The sequence below is a fragment of the Nannospalax galili genome, unplaced genomic scaffold (assembly GCF_000622305.1).
Source record: "Nannospalax galili isolate Female #2095 unplaced genomic scaffold, S.galili_v1.0 scaffold1685, whole genome shotgun sequence".
Lineage (NCBI taxonomy): Eukaryota > Metazoa > Chordata > Mammalia > Rodentia > Spalacidae > Nannospalax > Nannospalax galili.
The window spans coordinates 598,570-618,380 of NW_008352830.1; the positions used below are offsets into that span (position 1 = coordinate 598,570).

Below are 19,811 nucleotides of genomic sequence, written 5' to 3' on the forward strand. Positions count from 1 at the left end.
CGAAGCATATTTGGAGTTTAATAAAGCCATTTTAAACAGGTTTGGAAGAAGGTTAAGATCCTCCCTAGAGCATGAGGTAGACTTGTCACAGCAGACTGGGGTAGACACTAGACATATCTAAGTCTGGCTCCTGGCTCCTCAGGAATAACAGATAGTTGTCTGGATGATAGTGCTCACCCCACCAACCAAACTCCAGGGTCACTGTAGGTCTGTTAATTCCGTAGAGCAGGTTCCCGGGGACTTAAGGACCAAGAGGGGAAAATGACCTCAGCTTTTATTCCCTCCTAGGAGGATGACAGATTTCACAGGCAAAGCCGAGAAAGGTAAGTACAGCTGGTACACATTCTTGATTTGTTGTGGCATTTGGCTGCTTTCATAGAGTTCTTAGTTGTTTTAACACAAGCGTAAAGTGACAGGTTGCCCTGAGCCCTATTGTATTCTAGTATATGGGCAAGTTCTGCTTGTGTAAATCCAGACCAAGGGCCAGTGAGAGGGCTCACTGGATAAAAGTGCCTACCACCAAGCCTGCCGACCTGAGTTCAATCCCTCTAACCCACATGGTGGAAGGAGAAAACTCTTGTGAACTGTCTGCACACATTCCACACACACAATGAGTTAAAAAATAAATATGAGGGGTTGGAGAGTCAGCTCAGTGGTTAAAACCACTGGCTGCTTGCAGAAGACCCAGGTTCAGTTCCTAGCATCCACTTGGTGGCTAATTGTCTGACTCCAGTTCCAGAGGAATCTGATGCCCTCTTCTGACCTCTGAGGGCATTGCATGACATGGGTGCATGTACATACATTCACACAATACACATATAGACACAAACTAAAAATGTTAAATATATTCATATATATTGAATAGCTAGAAGTGTTGGCACACATCTTTAATAACAGCATTCAGGAGGCAGAGGCAGGTGGATCTCCAGACTAAGGCCAGCCTTAATGAGTTCCAGACCAGCTAGGGCAACAGGGAGATCGTATCTCAAACGAAATCAAATCTAGGACCTGGAGAGCTGCCTCAGTGGTTAAGAATACTGGCTGTTCTCACAGAGGACCTGGGTTAGGTTCCCAGCTCCCACATGGCGACTAACAACTACCTGTGACTTCAGTTCTAGGGGACCCAATGCCCTCTCTTGGCCTTTGTGGGCATTGCATACATGGATGGACTTACATACAAGCAGATACAACACATAAAAATTAAGCTGGGTGTGGTGGCGCATACCTGTCCTCTCATCTTTAGGAGGCTGAGGCAGGAGGACTGAGTCTGAGACTAGCCTGAGCTGCACAGTGAGACCTTGTCTCAAAGCAAACCACTGAGAAATGGTAAAAATCTGAGCACCCAGTGAAGGCTGCCATCTTCTGTGTCTTCCTGACTGGGTCCTGCCTTGGGTATTGGGCTGCCATCCATTGTGTGGCTCACAAGGCCATTGAGGGGCTTCGTCAGTCACTTCCCACTCCTGGAAGTGCTGGCTGGCTGACAGTCTTGATCTCAGCTATGTAAAGCCAAGTTTATATCAAGTTCACCAGTCTGGCTTGGTGGCTGTTAGCACATCTTGGTGGGTGGGAACAGTGGGTCTGGCTTACGTGCTCTGTGACAGCCCACCTGAGGACCTCCTTCTGGCAGAGCGTGGACACAAGCAAGAAGTAGTGCATGTTTGTTTTTTTGTTGTTGTTGCTTTTTGGTCTTTTTGAGACAGGGTCTCCCTGTAGCCCCAGCTGTCCTGGAACTCACTATGTAGACCAGGCTGGCCTCGAACTCAGAGATCCACCTGCCTCTGCCTCCCGAGTGCTGAGATTAAAGGCATGTGCCACCATGCCCGGCTTGTAATGCTTGTTTTTAATAGGGTCACATTATGTAGCCCAGGCTGGCCCTATGATCTTTCTGACTTAGCATCCGGAGGGCAGGGATTCAGGTCTGCTCTATGACTTCCAGACCTAGAGGTAGTGTTCCTTTTGGGGGATGGGGAACCATGTATGTGCACATGTGTGCAGGTACATGTGGTAGCCTGGGAATGACATTTGGTGTTTGATTGCTGCTCACCTTACTCATTGAGGCAGGGTCTGTCTGTTGAGCCCAGAGCTGACTGATAAGGCTAGTCTAACTAGCCAGCTTATTCTGAGGTTCTTTTGTCTCCTTACCAAATGCGTGGAGTTAGAAGTGAGCCCCTATGTCCACCCAACATTTATATGGGTGCCTCTTTGCTCTCTGAACCATCTCCCCAGCCTGAGTGCACTATTAAGCCTCTGTTAACATCCACTTGACTGATGAAAACACCGAAAGCCTAATTGCCCAGGAGGGCCAAGTATCTGCCCCAGGGACATAGCTCTGTTGGAGCAAGGTCACAGTGGGAACCCATGTGTGGCGGCTTTTCTTGCTTACTGGCACCAGCCACACTGGACCCACCCTTCAGTATTCAGTCCAGGTGCTTGCAGCCCTGATGAAGCACTTCTGCCAGACTCCAGCTTGCTGGTACAGCCCTACTCTTGGTCTGAGACTGCTGGCTTTTTATTCAAGTTGTTTGAAGGGCCATTTGTCCTTTTTTTTTTTTTGGTCTTTTTGAGACAGGGTCTCCTTGTAGAAACTTGCTATGTAGACCAGGCTGGCCTTGAACTCAGACCTGCCTGCCTCTGCCTCCCGAGTGCTGGGATTAAAGGTGAGCACCACTACACCCAGCTTAACATTTGTCTTTTTAAATGTTATATGGGGCTGGAGAGATGGCTCTGAGGTTAAGAGTACTGGCTGCTCTTGCGAGGACATGGGTTTAATTCCCAGCACCCACATGGTGACTAACAACTGTTCCTAACTCCAGTTCCAGGGGATCTGATGCCCTTTTCTGACCTCTGCAGGCATTGCATGACACATACATGCAGGCAGTACACTCATACACATAAAAAAAATAAAATTTTAAAATGTTATATGGGGGCTGGAGAGATGGCTTAGCAGTTAAGAGCACTGACTGCTCTTGCAGAGTACCCGGATTCCATTCCCAGCACTCACATGGTGGCTACAAACCATCCTTAACTCCAGTTCCAGGGGAATCCGAAGCCCTCTTCTGACTTCCACGGCATTACATGACACGGGTGCACTCATATACATGCAGGCAATACACTCATACACATAAAATAAAAATAATAAAATATTAAAAAACGTATATGTATACAAGAATAGGTGTATGCTTGTTGCAGCCTGAGTGTAGAGGTCAGGACAACTTTCAAGGTGTCTTGGGCCTCAAACTGAAGCATCGGGCATTACAGGTGCCTTTACCTGCTGAGACATCTCACTGGCCCTTGTCTACTTGATTGACTATTTGTCTGCAGTGTGTGAGGCTCTACGTTTGGTCCCCAGGACTGCAGAAATAGAAGAACATTCACATGAAGGATTAATGGATGGAGGTTAGGAAAGGTGACCTGGAACTGTGAGGTAGCCACACAAGCCCTACTTTTGCCTTGAATAGTGCCTAGATCCCAGGTCACTTTGTGTTTTTTTTTTTTTTTTGACAGAACATCCAGGCAGAGATCACATGAGGAACTGGACAGAGAGACAAGACCAGGAACCCACACTGAAATGGAGGACGAAGGCGAAGTAAAGGCTGAATTCTTGTCTTAACTCTATTTTGGTCCCATCCTACTGGGTTGGGAGAGATGGTGCCAGGCAGGGCTCTTGGTGGGAATTCAGCCCACGAGTGATAGGCAGGTTGATCTCGCCGATGATGGTGACTGACTTGATCCTTCTCCTGGGCATTGGTGGGTGCCACTGCATGTCATATATCTTCATGTTGTCTGTCCATTGTGGCTGAGAGGCTTGTGTCTGCCTGGATCCAGGTGTAGGTGAAACCACTTCTTTGGAAGCCTGTTTGTGGTCAGTCCAGCCAGGCCTTCCCCTTGAAGTCCTGAGTCCGGCTCAGTCCTCCTCCTCCTGCCAGCCTCCACTTGCCCAAGTGAACATGCTTACATCTTGGCACAGTGCATATGGTTGTCAACCCAGCACTAAGGAGGGGTATAGGCAGGAGGATCTGGAGTTAAAGATTATCCTCAGCTACACAGGAAGATGAAGGCCTGCCTGTCTACATGAGACTGTTAAAAAATAATTGAACCCCCCCTCAAACCTAAAGCTTACTGTTTAGTATCCCTTCAGATACTAATATGCTATAGTCACTTATGTAAATAGCCCAGTGTTTGCCTGGGACCCCACATCCTCCACACACTTAAGTCCTCTGCCGTGCCTGTATGTGTTCTGATGCACTGAGTGCTATTGAAGTTGCTGTTCAGGGACTAGGACGAGAAAGTCCTTGTGGATTGAGGACAGTTGACAAGTTTTTCTGAATCTCTTCCATCTGTGACTGTTTGAGTCTCTGGAAACTCAGTGGAAGGCTGATTGCTGGGGTGCTGGGGTCTTAGGGCCCTGCCTGTAGGAGAGGCTGGGGAATGGGCAGCTTCATTCCTGTTGATGTTGAAAGTGGAGCCTGAGGCCAGTCTGGCCAGTGCTAAGCATTCTTGCCTTTGGCCTGATTGGGAGTAGACTGCCCAGTGACATTTGAGTCTTTGGTACTCCCTCAGGGGCAGCAGTGTCTCATGGCTTTTCACTTCTGATGTGTTATTTCAGTGCTTGCAGTGAATTCTCTCACTGGGGAGTGCTTTTTTTTCTTTACTTTTTTTTTGTATGTGTGTGGGCATGAGTGGAGGCCAGAGGACAACTTGAAGTCAGTTTTTCTCCTACCATGTGGGTCCTTGCAATTAGGGGTCGTCAGGCTTAGTGGCGAGAGCTTTTTTCTCACTGAGCCATCTGGCTGGTCCCAGCTCTTGTTTTGAGACAGGATCTGACTATGGAACCTGGGTTAGTCACTCATTCGCCAGCTGGGATATGGTTGGAGCTGTAGATCCCACACTGGGAGGTCTTCACCTTATGATAGAAAGGGAGGTTCAAGGTCCAACATAGGCCTTTCTCCTGTTGCTGAATTCTGTGTACCTAAGGCCACTTCTAGATTCTTTGGTTATGAAGATGAACTAGGTGGACTTACCAGTATGGTCTTTATTTACCTGTTCAGAAAGCCCTGAACTGTGTATACCTAAGTGTGTGCTTATTTTGTTTTGAAATGGTCTCAAGCCAGGCATACAGGCACATGCCTTTAATCCCAGCACTCGGGAGGCAGAGGCAGACAGATCTGAGTTTAAAACCAGCCTGGTCTACATGTAGTCCCAGGCCATCTGGGACTACAGGAAGACCCTGCCTCAAAAAAAAAAAAAAAAAGGTCTCATGTAGCCCAGGTTGGCCTCAAACTTGTTATCTTGAACTCTGAATCCTCCTGCCTCCCTGACCCCCAGTGCGGGGGTGACCTGGTTTATGTGGCACTGGAGATGAACCCAGGACTTGGGGCATGCTTGGTAAGCATTCTATCTACCCCACCCCTTTCTGAGGCAGTGAGTGTCTCATAGTCCAGGCTGGCTTGGATACATGGGTGGCCTCCTGCCTTGGCCTCTAAGTGCTGGGTTGCAGTGTGAGCCACACATCTGGCTTAGAGTTCTTCAGTACTTGCTGATTAGATATTGGGAGAAATGGGGAGTGAAATCTTGAGGCTTCTGGTCTGCCCTGCAGCTGAGCCCAGGACCAGTATATTTGTATTTGCATTTTACCCTGCCCTGCCTCTGAAACTAATGTTTTTTTTTCTGTTTTTTTTTTTTTTTTTTTTTTTTTTCTGCTGGGTTTGGGATTTGTTTGCTGTTGCTTTTCCAGGATGAAAGAAAGCCCAGAAGTCAACCCAGAGATTTGTGAGTGTCTGAAGAGCATCTGTCTTGCTGGCTTGTTGATTCCTAAAGACCCTGCTGGGAAGAACAGGGCCTGTGGGGAGCCAGGACCAGTCTACGCTCTGGGCTCCTCTATCCTGTACTCCTGTTTGGTTGTGTGGTCCTCCCTGTCTGTCCACACCTGTGGGGACAGGTGAACTACCTGTACACCTTGTTTTAGAGTCTCCATGACTGTTTGTGGTGTTTTTTTTTTTTAATGTGAGTGTTGAAACAGGATCTTATACAGCCTAGGCTGGCCTTAAACTCCAGATCCTCCTGCCTTTACATTCCCAGGTGTGCACCACCATGTCTGGACTTTTGTTTTAGATTTGTTTTTGTTTTTAGATTTAGCTTTGTTTGTGTATGTGCCTAGTATGTGCAGTGCTCAGAGGCTAGAAGAAGACATCTGATCCCCTGGAACTGGAGTTGTGGATAGTTGTGTGCAGCCCTGTGGGTGCTAGGAACCAAACCTAGGTCCTCTCCAAGAGCAGCCAGTGCTCTTAACTACTGAGCTAGCTTTCTAGCCCCATATTTTGTTTTGCTGTGCTGGGAATATGTGCTAAGCAAGCACTTTACAACTGAACTGTATCCCTTTTACAACTGAGCTACATCCCTAGCTCTGGGCTTTGCTTTTTTTTAAAACAAAACAAAACTGTCTCGCCATGTGATACTGGCTAGCCTCAATCTTAGATCCTGTCATTACACACATGTGCTACTGTGTTTTCACATGGGTGTTGGGGACTTGGGTCCTCATGCTTATGTGGCAGATTCTTCGCCCCCTGAACCAGCTCCTAGCACACAGGGAGGTGTTAGGCTGTCGTTTTCAGAACAAGTTAGCACTGGAGGGTTTTTTTCCAAGCTAATGTTTGCATCATGGGTTCACTCAACAGAGCTGCCAAGCGGCGATCCGAGGAGGCTGAACCAGAGCGGGTGACTCCACAGACTCCTGAGGGCAGAGACGAGGATGAAAGGGTAGGGACTTCGGCTCTTTTTTGGGTATGTGGGAAGTGGAAGGGTCTGGCTGTGTAGCCCAGGCTGGCTTTAAACTCCCCCCCAAAAGCATGTTGTCTTCTACCCACACATGCATGCCAATGCCCATGTACGTGCAGAGTCCACAAATGTAATTAAACATCTAAGAGGAAGGTTCCTGTGGTAAACAGAATCACAGTACCATTGTTCTTCTGTGAAATTACATCATGCATCTGGTCTGTTTCCATTTATTTCCCTTGTCTTTGTGGATCTGTTTTGCTGAGCAGTCTTCTCCCCAGGCTGGAATGGCTCGTGCCTCCTTACTCTGCTTACTCTGCTGGTTTTTGTAGCATAAGCTGACACGTGGGATCTAGACTATGGGAAATGAGTTGGGATTTTTTTTTTTGTTCCAAACATTAAAAATCATAGCACATGCTTAAAAGCAAAGATGCTACAGTATCACTAGAAGCCATGCATCTTGGAACTACAATTTTTACATGGTCTGTTAACCAACATGTCATCATGCACCTCTGACTGTTTTGGTTTAGATCTGTTAAGAATAATCAGTGGGGGCGGGGGCTGGAGAACTGCCTCAGTGGTTAAGAGCACTGGCTGCTCTTGACAGAGGACCTGGTTTGGTTCCCAGCACCCACATGGCAGCTAACTCCAATCCCAGGGGATCTGATGCCCTCTTTTTGCCTCTAAGGCATTGCATGAAAAAGATGCACAATTCTCTCATTTGGCAGAGTTCTATTTCCTGGCTTATTTATAGTGCATCTCTGACCCCAGGCTGACCCCAGCAATCCTCTGCCTCAGCTTCCTGAGTGCTGTGATGAGGGATATGAGCTGCTGCTCCTGACTCACCTAGTGTTCTTTGGAGTCCTTCAGTTCACTCTTGACTCGCTCTCCTTCCTTCACTCATCTGAATCCCTTTACCATCCTTGTGGGTGCTCTGCGCTACTGACACCTACCAGCTGCTCAGGTTCTCTTATTTGCCAACAGGTTGAGATGGTAGTCCAGGGCCACAAAGCCTGCATGGCTACTTTCTGTCCAGGCTGCTGTAGTTTGCAGATGGCCGTTGCCTTGCTGTCCTTCTGTGGCTTTGTACTGGGCTTACGTGTGGAACACTGGGCTCTGATGTCCCTCCACAATAGCTTGTCATACCTGTTGGGTCAGGGCATCAGTCTTGTATCCTTATTGAACCTCACTCCCCTCCCCTCCCTAAGGCATTGGCACCACAGGCTCGGGCTCTCATAGAAGTATGGGTCAGTCCCTGGAACCTTGTCATCTTTCTGGCGTCCTAACGTTCCTTGTTCAGGAAATGTGGGTAGGCTGCCTGCCTTGCTTGCCTCAGATTGGCCTCTCATGAAACTGACAAGTCTTAGTTAAATTTATTTTCAAGATAGCATTTGGCAGTGTGGCCAGACTTGGCCTTGAACTCTAGAACTCTAGATTGTCCTACCTCAGCCACCTGATGCTGGGGTTACACATGTGCATCTCTATGCCCTGCTTCCTCTTTTTTTTTTTTTTTTTTTTTTTTTTTTTTTTTGGTCTTTTTTTGAAACAGGGTCTTCCTGTAGCCCCAGCTGGCTTGAAACTTACTATGTAGACCAGGCTGGCCTTGAACTCAGATCCGCCTGCCTCTGCCTCCCAAGTGCTGGGACTATAGGCATATGCCACCATGCCTGGCTAAGGCTTTCTCTGTTCTTACAGTGAGAACTGGGACCCACATAAATAGACAACGTCCAGTCATGTGTTACTGAGTGACCAATACATGCTCTGGCAAATGAGTAGTTGGTGATGCCACTGTTACTGTGTGAATGTCAGTGCTAACGATGACTGTGATGTTGCTAGACAATAGCATCTCATAGGGCCAATGTAAGATGTGACTTTTGGTGACCAAAGTGTCACTGTGGAATGACATCTGTATAGTTCGTTTGTCCCAAATAGTTTTCCTGCTCAGCACATGTCTCTAGTCTGTGGGAGGTGGTTATGGTACCCCAGGATCTGGATCTGGCCCCATTTCCTACAGACGCTGGGCTGTCCACTGTTCTTGGAATTTGGGAGGTGGTGCTATGTGGCAACACCTGGGATACATAGTGGCCAGTAACCCTAAGGTAGAGCCTAGGCTTTCACTGTGTGCTGCATTTGTCCATTACAGCAACATCTCAGCTTCTTTGTTGAGTCAGGGTCTCACTATGTAGCACCAGCTGGTCTAGAACTTGCTATGTAGACCAGAATGGCCTTGATCTCAGAGATCCTCTTGCCTCTGCCTCAAGGCACACACCACATCTGGCCCAAAGTCAGTGTTTTGAGACAGGATCTCAGTATGTAACCTTGGTTGGCTTAGAGCTTATGGCTTTGAACTTTTAGGAATCCGCCCCACCCCCTCCACCGTCTCTGCCTCCTGAGTGCTAAGATAATGGGTGTATTCCACCAAGCCTGGCTTTCTCAGTTTTTCTCCTTTTGCAGTGCTAGACATGGAAATCAGGCCCTGGCACATGCTAGGCAAGTGCTCTGAGCTGCACTGTAGTCGTCCTCTTGTTTATAACTGTCCTTACCTAAATCCTGCAGAGGAACAGTAGTCTAACCTGAAGTCACTGTAAAGCATCCCTGTACACACTTGGGCCAATGTGGCAGGTCCACAGCTCTGCCAACATGGGTGTTTTTCCACAGCTCGTGAAGGTGGAAGTCTATGACGAGGAGGAGGGCCCTATGGTTAGTTGCTGGAGAGACTGCTCTGGCTCCAAGATAACCACCAGGGTGTGGCTTTGCACAGCATGGGAGAGTGGATTCTGGCACCCTCCCCTTCCCATAGTGTCAGGGCCTCACTCTGTGGACCTCATGAACCCTCACTCCCCTCCGTTAGGGACCTGGGTCCTAAAGCAGTCACATTGGGGTCAGGCTTAGTTCTTTACTCTTTTTGAGATGGGGGTCTCCCTGTAGCCCTCACTGGCCTGGAATGTACTATGTAGATCAGGTTGGCCTGGATCTCAGATCCACCTGCCCCTGCCTCCTGAGTGCTGGGATTAATACTTCTGTGCCTTGCCTGGTTCTTTAGTTTCACCTGGTTTTTGTGATAGGGTCTCACCAAGTGGCCCAGGACTGGCCTCCAATTTCTGATCTGGTCTCAGCCTGAGTGCTGGACTGCCATACCCCCTGGCAGGATTTTGGTAGGCTTTAGATGTGGGCATGATTGGGGCCTGACCGCCTGGCCCTTCTGACTGTCGTTCTCCTTGAGTTTTGTGATCTTAGCCCCCTAGGTGCTGTCCAGACGGCAAGGGATCCTTACTGTTGCTCCCCTTTGTTTCTTTAGGAAGAGAAGAGGCGCAAGACAATATCCAAAGAACCGTAAGAACTTTTTTTATTCCGAGCACATCATGCTGGACAGTTCAGGAAAGTGGAACAGTTCAGTGAATCTCTGCCTAGCCTTATTTCTCCGTAGGGTGGGATGGAGACAGTGGGGCCAAGGAGGTGTTCCTCAGATGCTGAAGTGGGCATGCAGTGCTCCATCAGCACTGAGGCTGCTGGTTCCAGTATGCCAGGGCAGCTTGGGTGTGGGCAGAGCAGAGTTGATAATGGTATATTCCCATTTGATGAAGGATGCAATGTTGTGTGTACTTTGTTCCCAGAGTTGAGAAAAAAGCAGCCCGTAACAAAGTGTCCATGAACTCAAAGGTAAGCACCTTGAGGGCAACCTGCCCACAGCATAGCCATACCAGGTGCTGGGCAGCCCTGAGGCCATCATGCTTGCTCCCACAGATCCAGCCGCCACGCTGTGTCCAGTGTGGTCAGTACCTGGACGACATGGACCTCAAGTACCAGCAGCACCCACCCGATGCTGTAAGTGCCGTCTCTGCCATCAGTCTTGTTCCTTGCCTCCTGGTGTGTCTGTACCTCACTTGTCCCTGTCCCTCAGGTGGAGGAGCCGCAGATGCTGACTAATGAGAAACTCTCAATCTTTGATGCCAATGAGTCGGGTTTTGAGAGCTATGAGGCCCTGCCTCAGCATAAGCTCACATACTTCAGGTAACTGGCAGCTTGCATACAGCCTCGTGCATCTGTGGATGTGCACCTGTGTTTAGGGATGTACTTAGTCTTAACCACTGGGCCCTTCAAGCTGCTGTTGCTCTGTGGAGAGTCCTGAAGCTGATGGAGGTGGGGTACACTCTCAGCCACCAGTATAAATTGTGTGTGGTTTTGGTTTTTTTTTTTTTTTTTTTTGAGATAGGGTCTCTTGTAGCCCAGCCTGGCTTGATGTGTGCCTGAGGATGATGTTGACCTGACTCTCCTGTACTGGGGTTACAGGAATGCGCTAACTCTCCCCAGTGTGTGGTGCTGGGGATAGAACCTACAGCTCCCGTGTATGCTAGGCAGGGTCTCACTAGGCAGCCCTAGAATTCAGATGCACGTGTCTCTGCCTCCTGAGTACTAGGATCAAAGGTGTGTACTACCACACCTGGCCTGGTTTTGGAGTTTTTGTTTGAGACAGGTCTCCATGTAGTCCCAGCTGGTCTGGAATTCACTGTGTAGACCAGGCTGGCCTCGATGTCAGAAATCCACCTGCCTCTGCCTCCCAAGGGCTGGGATGAAAGGTGTGCACCATCATGCTCAGCCTTTTTTTTTTTTTAATTAAATTTTTTTATGTGTATGAGTATATTGCCTGCATACACTCATGTTCTGCAAAATCCAGAAGTCAGAAGAGAGTATTGGATTCCTTGGAACTGGAGTTATAGATGGTTATTAGCCACCATGTGGGTGCTGGGATTTGATCCCCGGTCCTCTGCAAGAGCAGCCAGTGCTTTCATCCACTGAACCCTCTCTAGACCCCCAATGGTACTTTTTTGAACTGTATCCTCTTGGCATATAGGATAGTGAGTGTTGGGTGATAGGACATTGCTCCCATGTTTTGTCAAGCAAACACAGCCTAGTCTAGGACAGTCTCTGACTTGTGCCTACTGCTCATGCCCACCATACTGGGTCATGTGGTGAGGTGCTGTTGTTGTCCATCTAGTGTGTACTGCAAGCGTGGCCACCTGTGTCCCATTGACACGGGTCTCATCGAGAAGAATGTTGAACTCTACTTTTCTGGTACTGCAAAGGCCATCTATGAAGATAACCCATCTTTGGAAGGTATGTGGAATGTTCTAGGTTATGTTTGGAAGTCAGAGGGGAGTTTTAGATTTTATTTTACATGCATGAGTATTTTGCATGTATGAGTGCAGGGTGTGTGCAGTGCCTGCAGAGACCAGTTGCAGGGGATCCAAAGCCCTCTCCTGGAGTGACAGATGGTAGTTAGCTGTCATGTGGGTTCTGGGAACCAAACCCAGGTCCTCTACAAGAGTAGTCAGTGCTCCTAGCAGTTGAAGCCAGCTCTCCAGCTCCCTGGCCAACATTTTACAATAAGCACAATTTACATATTATGTGTACTCTGTGGGATCTACTGCTCTCTCAAGAGTAGGCTCAAGGCTCTGCTACCAACTAAGGTAACAAAGCCTCTCACAGAATATGTGGGCTAGGGCCTTGTGCCAGTACCACATTATTATCCTGAGTCCTATGTGGGAGTCATGTAGTTAGTCTTTCTGCTTGTGAAACATTTTCTTTCTTGCAGGTGGTGTTAATGGCAAAAACCTTGGGCCCATCAATGAGTGGTGGATCACTGGCTTCGATGGAGGCGAGAAGGCACTTATCGGCTTCAGCTCCTGTGAGTGTGCTTAGGCACTTGTGTCCTGGGACATGACTAATTCAGTGGGCTCCTCAGGAGGTCTCATCAGGCGTGGAGAGGGCACTATTCCAGTGCAGCCCAACTAGGGTGTTCTCTGTCTTAGTCTAGCCTGGAAACTGACCCTCCAGTTACATAAGCAATTGAAGCTCCTTCAACTGAAATCCAGTCCAAACTCTTAAAACCAAAGAGGAGCTCACTCAGATCACACTTGGCTTATTTCAGTTCTCCAACTGGCCTGAATAGGCCACATTAGAAGCGGCTAACTGCAATGTCATCCCCTCCCCCCAATTTGGGATGGATTTTAGATTGTTCTGGAAGCTGCAGCCAACCTAGAGGCCATTAGGTTGAAGTGACTATGGATTTTTATTTTTACATCTGTATGTTGTACACCGTGGCACATATGCAGAGGGCATAGGACATTTGTGGGAGTTGGTTCTCTCCCTCTACCATATGAGTGCCTATGATCAAATTCAGATCATCTAGCTTGGTGACAAGTACCTTTGCTCACTGAGCCATTTTACTAACTCTAAAACTGCTTTTTATGTCCCTTGGCCAGCCAGGTGTGGTGCACAACCTTCATCCCGGAGGCAGAGGCAGGTGGATCCTCTTGAGTTTGAGGCCAGCCTGATCTCCATAGCAAATTTGAAGCCAGCTGGGGCTACAGGGAGACTCTCTCAAAAAGACAAAAGTCCCCTGGCCAGCCATGGTGGCACATGCCTTTGGCACTAGCACTTGGGAGGGAGTCGGGCAGATCTGAGTTCCAGGCCAGCCAGAGCTACAGGGAGACCCTATCTCTAATAGTAGTAGTAGTAATTGCCCAGCATGGTGGCACATGCCTTTAATTCCAGCACTTGAGAGGCAGTGGCAGGTAGATCTCTGTAAGATAGAGGCCAGCCTGGCCTACAAAGCAAGTTCAGGCCAGCTGGGGCTATAGGGAGACCGTGTCTCAAAAAGACCAAAAATAAATATAGTAAACAATAAGTATGTCCCCTGGCTGAACATATGGCAGGTGGCTTTTTTCCTAGCTACTCAGGACCTGAGGCAGAAGGCTCCTTTGAGCTCAGTTCAGGGCCAGCCTGAGCAATATGGTAAGATTCTGTCTCCTACAAACATCTGTGCTCTGCACAGGTGATGCACACTAAGGGAGATGGAGTGCCTGTGACCCTGATTGCTCAGCATTCTTTATTAACCAAGTCAATGTGTTCCCCTCAGCATTTGCAGAATATATCCTCATGGAACCGAGCCCTGACTATGCACCAATATTTGGGCTGATGCAGGAGAAAATTTACATCAGCAAGATTGTGGTTGAGTTCCTTCAGGGCAATCCTGATGCCACCTATGAAGACCTGATCAACAAGATTGAGGTAAGAGCTTTGCCTTCTTTATGATGTAGTTGATCCTTATACAACAGCCTGGGTGATGCTAGAAAACTCAATTCTACATTCAAAGTCAGCAGAACCTTCCAGTACCACTAGAGCAGTTTTAACAAAAGATTCAAGAAACAGGACTGGGGATGTGGCTCAGGGGTAGAGCCCCTGTCTAGAATCCACCAGTGAGGGACGGGGGATGTGGCTCAGTGATAGATTGTTTACCTACCATTTATGAAGATAGTTTCCCCTACCACCATAAGGAAGTGCACACAGAATAGAGAAATCTTTTCTTTTCCCCTGAAGACTACCGTCCCACCTTCTGCCATCAACCTGAACCGGTTTACAGAGGACTCTCTTCTGCGCCATGCCCAGTTCGTGGTGGGCCAGGTAGAGAGTTATGATGATGCCAAGGACAGCGATGAGCCACCTATCTTCCTGTCCCCCTGCATGAGAGATCTGATCAAGCTGGCTGGGGTCACCCTGGGACAGAGGTAAAGGCGTGGGCTGAGGTAGACTAGAGACCAGGAGCAGAGAAGGCAGTCTGTATTGTTACCTAAATCTGGCCCATGTGTCTCGCAGGCGAGCTGAGCGCCGTCAGACCATCAGACACTCTGCCAAGGAGAAGGACAAGGGGCCTACCAAGGCCACCACCACCAAGCTCGTCTACCAGATCTTTGACACCTTCTTTGCAGAGCAGATTGAGAAGGATGACAGAGAGGACAAGGAGAATGCCTTCAAGCGCCGCCGCTGTGGTGTCTGTGAGGTGAGCTGCATCCCTCTGGCAGCTTTGGGGCTCTTCTTGTTCAGGTGTTGGAAGAATCAGTGCTCCTTGCAGGACAGACGAATAGCCAGGGCAGAAGTCAGTGGGGGTGTCCAGGGCTTTCTCTGTTGGCTAAGGAGCCCATCTTCCTGAGAGCATTGGCTCTACCTGCTGGTGGAGAGGGGGAGGGCAGCTAACTGGCAGAGCAGAGCCTCCTCCCAGGAGGCTCTGGGAGAGTATGGGCTTGGCTTTGCTTAGGTTTTATGGTCACAGAGAGCCTCTGTGTAACTTACTGGTTCTCTAGCCCACATTGGTCTTGAAGTCTCAGTCCTTCTGCCTCAACCTTCCGAGAGATAGGATTATAGGCATGTGGCATCTGCCAGACTTTTGTGACTTCCTTTTATATATAGTAGCTGGTTGTGTATTCGTGGGTTCCATATTGTTGGAACCAACCTACCTCACACCAAAATACTCAGAAAAAACAAACTGGGTGTGGAGGTGCAGGTCTGTGGTCCAGCACGTAGGAGGTAGAAGTGGGAGGATCAGGAGTTTAAGGTCATCCTCAGTTACAGGAGTTTCAGACTAGCCTGAGGTACAGGAGGCCCTGTTTAAAGGTGTTTCTAGTGAACCATGAACTTTGTTTCTCTTTTGAGATGGCTATGTAGATAAGTCTGTTCTGAAACAGGTAGTTATCCTTCTGCCTCTGCCCTCTGCCTCCCCAGTGTTGGGAGTGCAGCACTATGCCCTGCTCTCAAACTTTGACCTTGGCCCTGTACCCTCAGTGTACCCTAACACCCACCATCACAACATTCACCTCGTCTCCTTGTTGGAGGTATTTAGACATTTAGTCTGCAGGGCTTGCGTCTATACCAAGCCCACCTTTAAAGGGGATTCACTGATCTGAGAGCTCTAGATTGGGATTCTCCATGGCAGTTTCCAGAACACTGGGGGATAGCCAGGTTTATTCCACTTTTTAAAATATTTTTTATTTAATGTGTATGCATGTATTGCTTACATGTATGTAAGTGCACCATGTGGTGCACTGTCCATGGAGGGAGATTGGAAGATGGTGTCAGATCCCCTGGAACTGTAATTATGGATGTGAGCCACCATGTGGGGGCTGGGAACTGAACCAAAGTCCTCTGCAAAAGCAACCTGTGCTCTTAACCTCGGAGCCATCTTTCCAGCCTCTCGTCTTGTCTTGTCTCTTCACAGCCCCTTTCTCAAGGGAGTACAAGACCTTGCCATCTTCATTTTAGCCTTTATTTCTCTCAGCATTTGTGTTTCCAGTGTTCCTACCGTAGGTGTTCTCTGGAACAAGTGGCTCGTCTGGCCTGTCGGGCATTGATGTGATTCTGCTGACTTGCGTCCATAGCATCTATTGTGTGCCTGTGTGCACTGCCTCCTCAGTGACCTGCCGCTTCCCAGTGTCACTAATAGCTGTGGCAACACCTCTTAGCACAAGGTCCTGTGAATTTCTCTACTTGGAGTTTCTATGGTGCGCCCAGCATCCTTGGCCTCCATTGCAGGACTCTGTGGATCCCCAGATCCCCAGGCCCCTCATCTAATGGCAATGTTTGTGTGGAGCCTGCGATATCCTCCATAAACCTTACTTTGTGACTTAATACTCAACACAAAGTCAGTACAAGGTCAATGCCATGCTGCCTGAGGTCTAAAAATGTCTGTATGTTGGGCTGGTGCTGTATTTCTTCATGCTTTTTAGATTTTATCATGGGTATGTTCAAGACCTGGAGTGTGCATATGGAGGTCAGAGCTAACTTTGTGGAGTCGTTTCACTTCCCACCCTTCCTATGGGTTCTAGGGTTTTAACTGATGTCCTGAGGCTTTGCAGGGCCTTGACCTGCCAAGCCATTTTACCAGTCCCTTTCTCTGTGTATGCTGTCATGTGACTGGATGCTCGGATATAGAGCCCTGGGCTCAGAGTTGCACTGTTTTGAACTTATGATTCCTCAGTAGATGCCATCTCGGTATTTGAATCCTGCCACAGCCCATTTCAGCAAGTCACAGGGCTCCTTCTGAGCAAGAGCAGCTCTGTGCAGAGGTAGTGACCAGGCTGTGGGCATTGATTGTAACCTAGAAACTGCCCTTCAGGGTGCTTTCCTGTTACTTTCAGTAGTGTATGTTCATTGCCACCCCATGGGATGTGTAGGAAGGTGACAGGAGAAGAGGATGCCATGCTGCTGACCATGTTTAGCATACTTCTTTTGATCTTTTTGAGACAGGGTCTCCCAGTAGCTCCATCTGGCCTGGAATTCGCTATGTAGACCAGGCTGGCCTTGAATTCAGAGATAAACATGCCTCTGTTGGGACTAAAGGCATGTGCCACCATGCCTGCCTAACACACATTTTTATGTGGTGTATGTATTTGTATATGTGTATGTGATCGGAGGACAGCTTGAAGGAATCAGTTCTTTCTTTTTTGAGTCCTCAGGCTTGAGCTCAAGCTGTCAGGCTTGGCAGCAAGCACCTTCAATTGCTGAACCCATTCGCTGGCCCTGACTGTGCACATTTTTTGAGAGTTAGAATTCATTGGAAGTTCCTGTGTCTGCATGGTGGTTTGACTGGCTGTTTTTTAATTTTATTTTTTATTTTTTATATCCCCAGGTTTGTCAGCAGCCCGAGTGTGGGAAGTGCAAGGCCTGCAAGGATATGGTCAAGTTCGGAGGCACTGGACGGAGTAAGCAGGCCTGTCTCAAGAGGAGGTATGCCACAGGGTGCCTTCCAAGAACAGAGGGCAGTCTGGGAAAGCCTCCTGTGGAACACTGTACAGCCAGCAGAACGCTTCCCCAGGGGACCCCCACCTTCCTGCTCCTGACTGGCACAGTCCATGTGTGGCTTTGCAGGTGTCCCAATATGGCCATGAAGGAGGCAGATGATGACGATGAGGAGGTTGATGACATCCCAGAGGTACCTTCGCCCAAGAAGATGCACCAGGGCAAGAAAAAGCAGCAAAACAAGGCTCGAATCTCCTGGACTGAAAAGTACGTGAAGGTGAGTACCGGATGGGTAGAGGCCTACAGGGATTGGGACAGGGATAAGGAAGCTTGGATGGGGCGCTGTCAAGGACTGGAGAGAACAGGTGCCCAGAGAGGCTAGAGGTGTCAGATCCCCTGGAGCTGGAGTTATAGGTGGTTGTGAGCCACCAATGTAGGTGCTGGGAAAGTGGTTCACGGCAAGAGTAGCAAGCATTCTTGGGGCTAGAGAGATGGCCCACTGGTTAAGAGCACTGATGGCTTTTGCAGAGGACCCAGATTTGATTTCCAGAACCCATGTGTTGGCTAGCAACCATCTTAACTCCAGTTCCAGGGGAATCCGACACTTCCTTCTGACCTCTGTAGGCATTGCATGACGTGGGTGCACTTACATACATGCAGGCAGTACACTCATACACATAAAATGAAAATAAATAAAATATTAAAGTACTAAGCACTCTCAACTGCTGAGCCGCCTCTCCAGCCTGTGGCTTAACAGAATCATAATGAGTTTTCCTTTTTTTGAGGGGTGCTGGGGATGGAACACAGCAGAGGCTGGCACATGCTAAGTATTGCTGAGCTGTGCCCCTAGTTTGTTCAGAAAGTCAGAGGGGAGTGTCTAGGGGACCTTGGACCTGACCCAGTACCTTGCTCCTCAGGTTATTGACAAGAGGTACTATCACGAGACGGTGTGCATTGACGATGAAATCCTGGAGGTGGGGGACTGTGTCTCCGTCATCCCTGACGACCCCTCCAAACCGCTCTACCTAGCCAGGTGCGCACCTCCCCTCTCACCCAACTTTTATCTTTTTGTTTTTGTCTGAGACAGTCTCCTGTAGCTGCAGCTGGCCTGGAATTCGCTCTGTAGACCAGGTTGGCCTTGGTTTCCCAGAGATCCACCTGCCTCTGCCTCTTGAGTGCTGGAACAAAAGGTGTGCCCCATCATGCTTAGCTTGGTGCCCACTTTTTTCTCGACACAGCAGTGTCTATTGTGTCATAGTGACAGGAAAGAGACGAGTTCCCTGAGCTAGGTGTAGCCTTGTAACTTGGTCATGAAAGCTTCCCGTCTCCCCTGCCCCCCCATCCCTTCTCTCATCTGTAGGGTCACAGCCTTGTGGGAGGAAGCCAACGTGAAGATGTTCCATGCACACTGGTTCTGTATGGGGACTGACACAGTCCTTGGGGCCACCTCTGACCCCTTGGAGCTGTTCCTGGTGGGCGAGTGTGAGGACATGCAACTGTCATACATCCACAGCAAGGTCAAGGTTGTCTACAAAGCACCTTCTGAGAACTGGGCCATGGAGGTGAGTGCCCCCAATCCCCCCTCTTTGCCCTGCTTAAGTGGACCGAAGCTTATACCTTTATCTGCATAGGGAGGCATGGATCCCGAGGCCATGCTGCCCACTGCTGAAGATGATGGCAAGACTTACTTCTACCAGCTGTGGTATGACCACGAGTACGCCAGGTTTGTGTCCCCTCCAACGACCCAGCCAACGGAGGAGAACAAGTTCAAGTGAGTGTCAGAGTTGCCTGAAAGCCTTCCCTGCCCACCTGGCCCCTGCCCTGTGTCAGGGCCACCCATGGGGAGTCATCTCGTCTCTTCTGTGCTCCCGGAGGATGGTGTACTTCTTCCTTGCTATTCTTCGCTGGCCAGAGACCAGCCTGGCTTCATGGAAGGGCTTGAAGTACGTGGACCCACCTGGAGGCTACCTGGGGATAGAGCCCCAGACCTTGTGTGTGCTGGGCAAGCCCCCTACTGCTGTTGTGCAGTCAGCCCGACTTGTTTGCTAGTGGTAGTGTCTGTTTGAACTGTGGTCCCGAAGAGTTATCTTCATAGTATGGATATAAAGTATGGGGAATCCACCTCCCCCCAGGCATCTGCAGATGAAATTCTCTTGGCCCTTGGTATCTGTGTGGTTAGTGGTAACTGCTGTGGTTCCCTACAAATTAGGCTCAGTATTGCTTCTGCCTGGCTCTTGCAGGTTCTGTCTGGGCTGTATCCGGCTAACTGACCTGAAGCAGAAGGAAATGCCCAAGGCCTTGGAGCAGATTAACGAGGTGGATGGCCGGCTTTACTTTAGGTCTGTCACCAAGAACGGTGTGCTCTACCGGATAGGTGACAATGTCTACCTGCCCCCTGAGGCCTTCTCCTTCAAGTAAGTGCTCCTTAGCTCCTACCAGTCAGAGCCAACTCTGGTTCCCCAAGCTGT

The 19,811-nt window shown here is 49.0% G+C and overlaps 1 protein-coding gene across 1 annotated transcript in view; it reads left to right on the forward strand.

Moving 5' to 3' along the window:
- Window positions 1-19,811, forward strand: part of Dnmt1 (DNA methyltransferase 1) — a 46,510-nt gene that overhangs the window by 16,129 nt on the left and 10,570 nt on the right. Inside the window, exons 9-27 of the mRNA XM_008850066.3 lie at window positions 289-323; window positions 3,505-3,586; window positions 5,735-5,769; window positions 6,675-6,756; window positions 10,070-10,104; window positions 10,386-10,431; window positions 10,516-10,596; window positions 10,673-10,782; window positions 11,768-11,886; window positions 12,365-12,457; window positions 13,691-13,842; window positions 14,152-14,339; window positions 14,428-14,611; window positions 17,234-17,331; window positions 17,473-17,620; window positions 18,261-18,376; window positions 18,704-18,905; window positions 18,975-19,114; window positions 19,584-19,757. Of these exons, the coding sequence (XP_008848288.3) occupies window positions 289-323; window positions 3,505-3,586; window positions 5,735-5,769; window positions 6,675-6,756; window positions 10,070-10,104; window positions 10,386-10,431; window positions 10,516-10,596; window positions 10,673-10,782; window positions 11,768-11,886; window positions 12,365-12,457; window positions 13,691-13,842; window positions 14,152-14,339; window positions 14,428-14,611; window positions 17,234-17,331; window positions 17,473-17,620; window positions 18,261-18,376; window positions 18,704-18,905; window positions 18,975-19,114; window positions 19,584-19,757 (2,120 nt within the window). The remainder of the gene's footprint in view (window positions 1-288; window positions 324-3,504; window positions 3,587-5,734; window positions 5,770-6,674; window positions 6,757-10,069; window positions 10,105-10,385; window positions 10,432-10,515; window positions 10,597-10,672; window positions 10,783-11,767; window positions 11,887-12,364; window positions 12,458-13,690; window positions 13,843-14,151; window positions 14,340-14,427; window positions 14,612-17,233; window positions 17,332-17,472; window positions 17,621-18,260; window positions 18,377-18,703; window positions 18,906-18,974; window positions 19,115-19,583; window positions 19,758-19,811) is intronic.